Source organism: Pseudophryne corroboree, chromosome 7 (assembly GCF_028390025.1).
Source record: "Pseudophryne corroboree isolate aPseCor3 chromosome 7, aPseCor3.hap2, whole genome shotgun sequence".
In the NCBI taxonomy this organism is placed as follows: Eukaryota; Metazoa; Chordata; class Amphibia; order Anura; family Myobatrachidae; genus Pseudophryne; species Pseudophryne corroboree.
Window position 1 is genome coordinate 40,965,903 of NC_086450.1, and position 8,322 is coordinate 40,974,224.

An 8,322-nucleotide genomic window follows, 5' to 3' on the forward strand; every position below is an offset into this window, starting at 1 on the left:
TACCCTTTGAGCCTGGAAACTGCATGGGAGAGCCTGGGGAGCTGTCTTCCAGCGGAGCTGTGAAGAGGAAATGGCGCCAGTGTGCTGAGGGAGATAGCCCCGCCCCTTTCTCGGCGGACTTCTCCCGCTCTTATATTAATATTATGGCAGGGGAATTTTGCACATATATAGTTTTTTAGACTATATTATGTGCTGTTTGCCAATGTAAGGTACTCTAATTGCAGCCCAGGGCGCCCCCCCCCCCAGCGCCCTGCACCCATCAGTGACCGGAGTATGTGGTGTGCATAGGGAGCAATGGCGCACAGCTGCAGTGCTGTGCGCTACCTTAATGAAGACCGGAGTCTTCAGCCGCCGATTTCCAGGATGTTCTTCTTGCTTCTGGCTCTGCAAGGGGGACGGCGGCGCGGCTCCGGGACCGGACGACCGAGGCTGGGCCTGTGTTCGATCCCTCTGGAGCTAATGGTGTCCAGTAGCCTAGAAGCCCAAGCTAGCTGCAAGCAGGTAGGTTCGCTTCTCTCCCCTAAGTCCCTCGTAGCAGTGAGTCTGTTGCCAGCAGATCTCACTGAAAATAAAAAACCTAACAAATACTTTCTTTACTAGAAGCTCAGGAGAGCCCCTAGTGTGCAACCAGCTCGAGCCGGGCACATATTCTAACTGAGGTCTGGAGGAGGGGCATAGAGGGAGGAGCCAGTGCACACCAGATAGGACTTAATCTTTCTTTTAGAGTGCCCAGTCTCCTGCGGAGCCCGTCTATTCCCCATGGTCCTTACGGAGTACCCAGCATCCACTAGGACGTCAGAGAAAAGTACATGTAAGAATCTCTTGAAAAATTGTCAGTCGGTCTGCTACTGATCAACACCAGATTCCTTCTTCAAAACAATTGCATTTGATTTTTCCTGTATCTATTTGTCCTTTTTATCACCATAATTTGATATTACTGTGTGTCATTTTATTAGACTCATCAGCTACCTCACTCCCTTCCTGGTAGGAACACTCGAAGCGACGCTCCCCAGTACAGAAGGTAGAACTCTGATACTTCTGGGGCCAGGAATACTTCTCCAAGATCCTCTTTAAAGTTGTCAAGCCCAAGCTGGTTCTGCCAGATCAGTGGCACGAAGCACAAGTGTGACAGTCAGCTGTTAACCTCGGATGCTACACCTAAGGTGTCTACGCCTGACTGTCCGACGGACAATTTAGACTGTTCTTTCAAACAACGTTACTGGCGAAACCCCTCCAGACTTCCACATGGAAATGAGAAGAAAAAGATAAAGGCACAGATTTACGAGCGATAACCTTATCATCACTCGTTATGAATGATAAATCGTGCTCCAGCCAATCAACTCCTGTCATGTGTTTGAAAAATGACAGGAGCCGATTGGCTGGAGCCCTTTTATCATTCGTCATGAATTATAACAAGAATATCACTCATTAAATCTGCCCTAAAGTACATAAATGTTTTCTAACAGTGTACATAGGACACCCAGAAGATACCCCAATCCACTCTACCGAAAAACTCTAGGACAGAAAGCAGCAGGAACTGCTGGAAACTGCTTCTAGTGCACTTTAGTCCGAGAACCAAAAACCACTAAGGAGGTACTGGTACTACTACCACCACCACTACTCCACACTGCAACCTTCCCGCTCCCCGTAATCAGACCAGGAGAGAAACTCACCTGGCTGCCAGAAAGGTTTCAGATAATAGACATCGACATGTAGGATAAGAGGGAGTAACACGTAAGCCCACCTTACTGCCATTTAGGATCCAATCACTTCCATCCTTCTTAGCATTTGTCCGCACCCCCTGCAGGTCACTTAAAACACAGTATAAATACAATAGTTAATACTTATATCACCAATAGATAGATGTACATCTCAAACAAAGCTGTAATACTAATAATGATTATCTATCTGAAACCGTGCAGCTTACCTGCCAGCTCCTGGCTCGGTCATTGCAATGGCCCCAATCCAATTACCAGCTGCCAACTGGGGAATATATTTCTGGATCTGGCTCTTGTTACAGTACTTTGAGATATAAGGCATGACGATGTCGGAGTGGAGGCTGAATCCAGGTCCGGTACAATTGACATACATTCTGCAGACAACAGACACAGCGGAAGGATCTAAGAGATAAGAAACGTACGGTACGCATGATATAAACTATGGAGCAGTTGCTGAAGAACTTACTGTTCCTCCCACACAATGGCAGCCGACAGGAGATCACCGCCAATGCCACCATGTTCTTCTGGGGTATTGACGCCTAGCAGCCCCTGCCGTCCAGCCTTCTGCCACAACTCCCGGCTCACCTCTCCGGCTCTCTCCCATCTACAAGTACAAAGACGCCGCACGGTTATCTGTGCACTGCTGCTTGTATCTGCCCCAAATGTTGAGTGTCTAAGACAGTGGTTCTCAAACTCTGTCCTCTAGACCACATACATTTCACGTTTTCCAGGTCAACAGGCAGATTCGCTGTGTATCACCAACTGTCGCATTTTAAAAATCCACAGGTGACCTGGAAAACATGAACTGTGTGGGGTCCTGAGGTCCGAGTTTGAGAACCTGTGGTCTAAGGAACCAGGCATTACACCAACAGTTGAAGCTCTAGAACAGTAGACATTACTAATCTGGGTAATTCATCTGTTACTTCTGTTAGATACTATGGGACTGATTCTCCAGCGTATTCCAGCGTCCACACACTACGAACAAGCAAGAAAATCATCCTACGCCCCCACAATAATCCCATGTTACGGAAGAGTTCCATGCATTCGCATGGTGGGCAATCAGTTACTGCCCATTTAATGAAAAGTGTGGCCCACCGGCGGACTACTCCATTAATACACACTTGCGATCTCCCCGCCCGTGAGCATACATTACGCCTGATCCGACACATGCGCAGTCACCGTTGGTTTTCTTTGGGGAATGCTAAAATCTACCGGCGTCCGACTCGGAATATAGCCCAATAGCTTTAACAATAAAAGTTGGTATTGCTATTACATCTATAGGGGAACTAGAGGTAGATCTATTGTACAGCTTAGTGTGTATAGTAAATATATGCAAATTCAACTGTGATTGGCAAATAACCGACATGTTTCTTTTTTATAGTAGTAGAATGTTTTAGTGAATTATAACATATTACATATACACATACATACATGAGAAAATGTAATATTAATGTAAAATTATTTTTTTATTATACTTAAATATAAAATAAAAAATGATGGCTCTAACCATTTGTCGGTTATATTAATTTTTTATTTCCCTTTATATAGCGCACACATATTCTGCAGCACTTTACAGAGAATATTTGGTCATTCAGCCACTGCCCCAGTGGAGCTTGCAATCTATGGGGCAGATGTATTAACCTGGAGACGGCATAAGGAAGTGATAAACCAGTGATAAGTGCTAGGTGATAACGCACCAGCCAGTCAGCTCCAATATGTAAATTAACAGTTAGAAGCTGTTTGGCTAGTGCATTTATCACCTTGCACTTATCACTGGTTTATCACTTCCTTATGTCGTCTCCAGGCTTTATACATCTGCCCCTATGGGCCTAATTCAGTAAGGATGGCAAATTCTGCTAATTAGCAGAATTTGCAATCCTTGTGATCGTATGCTGGGGGCCGCCCTGATGACGCCCCCACCACGCACCCATTCAAGCCACCACGCCCCCCGTATTGAAGCCACACCCCTACAACACTACTCTGCCTAGGAAACGGAGCGTTGCCGCACCCCCCGCGAACGCCTCTGCCTGATTGACAGGCAGAGGCGTTTGCATCTTCTGCGGGCGCATGTGCCCGCATCCTCATCATACTTTTTTGCAGCTGGGTCATCCAACCTGAATCAGGACCAATATTCCTTACCTCATGTACAAACACACACACACACACATGGGTTAATTTCTGTCAGAAGCCAATGAACCCATGTACCATTGTATATCTGGGATGAAACTGGAGTACCCAGAAAAATCCCACGCAGGCATGGGGAGAACATATAAACTCTACACAGATAGGGCCTTGATGGGAGCCAAAGCCAAGACCCAAGTGCTGTGAGGCAGTAATGCTAACCACTACGCCAATCATTCTAGTAAACAACATGCAGACGACTGAGTATCCTGCAATTAGCAGCCCTCTGCAGATAGCAATAGAAGCTTTACCATTTCAGTTTATCCAGCTTCCCGGGTAATAAAGGGGTATAATCCAGATCAGGGGAGACGCACTCACGTACTTACTCTGTATGGTAAGGCACCACCTCCTGTTGGAAGAACTTCCGGACACTCTCTCGGAAAATGTCATGATCCGCAGTTAAGATGCCTCTTGTGCCGATGTCCATTAAGGATTTGGAATGAGAAGTTTCTGGCCGGAACGCCTCCTCTCCGGGGCTGGACTGAGTGTGCTGGCATCTAGGAACGGGAAATGCAAACAGAAAACTTATTCTACAGTTTGTGAAATGGCAACTTATTCCTTTATAAAATATATCAACACGTCTTCAGCAAACAACAAGATGGCTTCTGCTCTGCGTGGCTGGCTAAGGTTAGATGCCCACAGTAATAGCGCCAGCGAGCTCGTAACGCCGTGTTCATCTCCTGCACCATGGGCAGTGTGGTCTCTGGTGGAGGGCTGATGTGGCAGATGCACAGTGGGACCCGCCACCATGCAGGAAATGCCCCTAGTGGGCCCTTCAAGCACCAGTGCAGCTACAGCTCCACCTGCCACTGCATCCATGTAACTGGAACATTTCAAGGTCACGCACAGAACGTGAATGCCAAGTCTGGGCACCCAGAGCATCAGATCCCCACAGTGCAACACCCAATGACAGAGGCCAGGACTTCCCCCGGGACCATCAGTAAGCACTCTCGCTGCCAACACAGACGGGTGACGGGGGGTGGGGTCAGTCAGCGAGATATAGAGACTTCCGAACAACCTGGCAATAATCTACTTGTATTATTATGGCAACTTGTGATCCTGCTGCTAAACATTATCACAGGGTCATGGGTTAAAGTCAATAAAACCAGAGTTAGAGGTACATTTACTAAGCAGTGATAAGAGCGGAGAAGTGAACCAGTGGAGAAGTTACCTATGGCAACCAATCAGCACTGAAGTAACATCTATAATTTGCATACTATAACATGATACAGAGCTGCTGATTGGTTGATGGTGAAATTTCTCCACTGGCTAATGGGCCCTACACATTTAAAGATCCGCCGCCGAACTGCCCGACGGAAGATACGGCCGACCCGGCGGCGGGGGGAGTGAAGTTTCTTCACTCCCCCGTCACCTGGTTCCATTGAAGTGCAGGCAAATATGGACGAGATCGTTCATATTGGCCTGCATGCACAGCCGACGAGGCACCAGCGATGAACAAGCGCGGGGCCGCGCATCGTTCATCGCTGGTGCCTCCACACTGAAAGATATGAACGGTATCTCATTCAATAATGAATGAGATCGTTCATATCTTTGAGGATTATCGGCCAGTGTGTAGGGCCGATCACTTCCCCGCTCTTATCACTGCTTAGTAAATGTACCCCTTAAGGTGGGTACACACTAAGATATATCTGCAGATCAATTGATCTGCAGATGTATCTATGGACGGATCGGGCAGTGTGTTGAGCATACACACTGCCCGATAAGTCGTGGACTGACGTCATGAACTGGGCGGGCGTGTACACCCGCCCGCCCAGTTCAGCTGTCAATCACCGCCGGCCGCTAAAGCATGTGTACGGGCGGTCGGCCGACCGCACCGTACACACAGCGACGCGCCAATATATCAGTAGATATATTGGCCATCGGCTGTGCTGCGGGGCCGGCGCAATACGTCTGTGAACGACGGAGTTCACAGACGTATCGGCCGTACACACTGGCCGATAGTCCCACGATATATCGGCCGTTCAAGAGAACGGCCGATATATTGGCCAGTGTGTACGGGCCTTTAGAGTGATAAACATCACCTGCTCCATGTAATACATGCATGACTATCTGTATACCAGTAGTGGCCGCCACCAGGGGATGAGGTCATGTGACCACTGCTCAGGATCCCGAGCGACCAAATGCACAACCATCGGTATGCCTACTAACAGGGACTATTCTCACTCCGTAGTGCCCCACTGTTCTGCTACCACATGGGTGATTACCCACTGAAGCTAAGAAAATGCCCGACACCTGATCACATCAGACTGGCGACATGTAACCAGCCCTTCACCCCTAGGGACAGTTAGGTGGGGAATAGAGGACACGCTACAGACCCCCATTCACCTGCAGGTCACACGGGAGCAGCACCCAACCCCAGACAAAGACGACGTGGGTTTGGGTTATTGGAGGCAATAACTTCTATCCCCACACCGGTTTATAAGCTTTTAATAACATTAATAAACCCCAGTGCCACTGGCATTTTATTAACGACAGCGGGTAATCACCCATTTGACCGTTGCTGTTATTACGGGGTACTACTAGTATTATTACTAACACATATAGCGCACACATTGTATTCTAAAGCGCATTACAGAGAACATGTGGCCATTCACATCAGTCCCTGTCCCAGTGCAGCTTGCAATCTAATACGATGGACGTCACTGTGGATGAACGGCACAGCTATAATGGCGGGCATCAGTGGGACACTGCCGACATACTGGTGTCGTAGTACTGATAGAATAGTGACCACAGCGACTATAATGTGTGCAGATTTATCGCCAGGGGGTAATCAGCCTATACCAGGCATGTCCAAACTGCAGCCCTCCAGCTGTTGTGAAACTACATATCCCAGCATGCCCTGACACAGTTTTGCTGTCAGAGAATGCCAAAGCTGTGTCAGAGCATGCTGGGATGTGTAGTTTCACAACAGCTGGAGGGCCGCAGTTTGGACATGCCTGGCCTATATGCATAGAGACACCCTATAGCAGTAATTAGGCCGCTGTGCCCGTCACCTGACAGCGTCACCCAGCTGTGTCTCCTTGCACTGTTCCGCAGCTGCTGTGTACTGGTAAAGCAGTGCGGTGATCTAACGTGATGTGTGGGCAGCATCTGGATGCCACCACTGCCAACTCTGCCTGAGTCCAGGGACTGTGCCAGGTTATGCAGATTTGCCCTTTGCGAGCGGTGTTCCCATTTTTCAAAACTTCATCACTTCACCTCTGACGAGGAGGACAGCAGCGGGGAATGTGCTGGGACAGGCAGCAGGCATGCTCCCAACACAGTCACTGGCAGAAGTAGGACAAAGGTCACAACACAGACTTTTCCATTACCTCTCTGCAGACTGGCTGTATACTGGCTGCCTATCATCCTAATGGAAATGTGTTAGTAAATACAATGCAAACAAATGACTTGCAACAAATCAGCCCTTTCATTTGTGCAGGAAAAAACAATGTGTTCCCTAATGCACACCGAGTGAAAAAATATTACTACATAATAGTCAGATAATACGGAGATCTTAGTTGCATATATCTGCAGATATAGGGTTAAGCCCCCAGGCCGATCGACAAGGCTTCTCCGTCACTGGGGGTCCCTAATACTAGGTATGGGTCTGGGGCGCAGGACCCCATAACGTCAGCACAGGTCGGCTACCCCAGGTCAGCACACAGGTGAGTTTCATTTGTGCAACAGAGGTTTCTCACTGCATCTTTGCAAGCAACAATCTCTTACTATGCCACAAGTACAGATAGATAGATAGATAGATAGATAGATAGATAGATAGATAGATAGATAGATAGATAAAGGTTTATATAGATATAGTAATGAAACAATGAAAACAAGTAATCAGGTAAATGGTGATATTGCTCCATTATCAGTGGAACATACAGCAATCTTTAAAGGTAGCATGACTTACCTGAGTCCAGCAGTATACACAGGGGGTCTGGCAGAGGAGACATGGCTAGAGCCAGTGCTCAGCTGCTGGAGTGATCTTCTGAGAAGCCTCAGTGGTGCAGCCATTGCGAGTAATTCTGTGCAATATCTGCAGGAGTGTAGGAAGCAGGAAGGAGAGAGAAAGGGAGGGATCACTAACATTGCACAATTTGCTGCTTTATACCATTATATGTAATGCTGCCCTCTAGTGTCTTACTGTGGCATCTCCTACAGCACAGACATGCTGCTTACTGAGTACTGATGACACTAAGGGGGTCATTCCGAGTTGATCGCTAGCTGCCGTTGTTCGCTGCGTAGCGATCAGTGAAAAAAATGGGTAATCTGCGCATGCGTATCGTACGGGTGCAAAGAGCATAGTGGTTTTGCACTCGTTCTAGCGACGATTCCAAACGCACAACCGATCGCAAGGAGATTGACATGAAGTGGGCGTTTCTGGGTGGCAACTGACCGTTTTCTGGGAGTGTTTGGAAAA

At 47.9% G+C, this 8,322-nt stretch overlaps 1 protein-coding gene across 2 annotated transcripts in view; it reads right to left on the reverse strand.

Moving 5' to 3' along the window:
- The window catches only part of ACADL (acyl-CoA dehydrogenase long chain), a 54,821-nt gene extending 46,843 nt beyond the window's left edge, over window positions 1-7,978 (reverse strand). Inside the window, exons 1-5 of one of the 2 annotated variants that reach the window (XM_063933071.1) lie at window positions 7,813-7,978; window positions 4,226-4,396; window positions 2,185-2,322; window positions 1,928-2,092; window positions 1,745-1,811 (exon numbers count right to left, since the gene is read on the reverse strand). In XM_063933071.1, the coding sequence (XP_063789141.1) occupies window positions 1,745-1,811; window positions 1,928-2,092; window positions 2,185-2,322; window positions 4,226-4,396; window positions 7,813-7,916 (645 nt within the window). In that variant the 5' untranslated portion in view covers window positions 7,917-7,978. The remainder of the gene's footprint in view (window positions 1-1,744; window positions 1,812-1,927; window positions 2,093-2,184; window positions 2,323-4,225; window positions 4,397-7,812) is intronic. The other variant, XM_063933070.1, reaches the window with a different exon arrangement.
- Window positions 7,979-8,322: the final 344 nt, after the last annotated feature.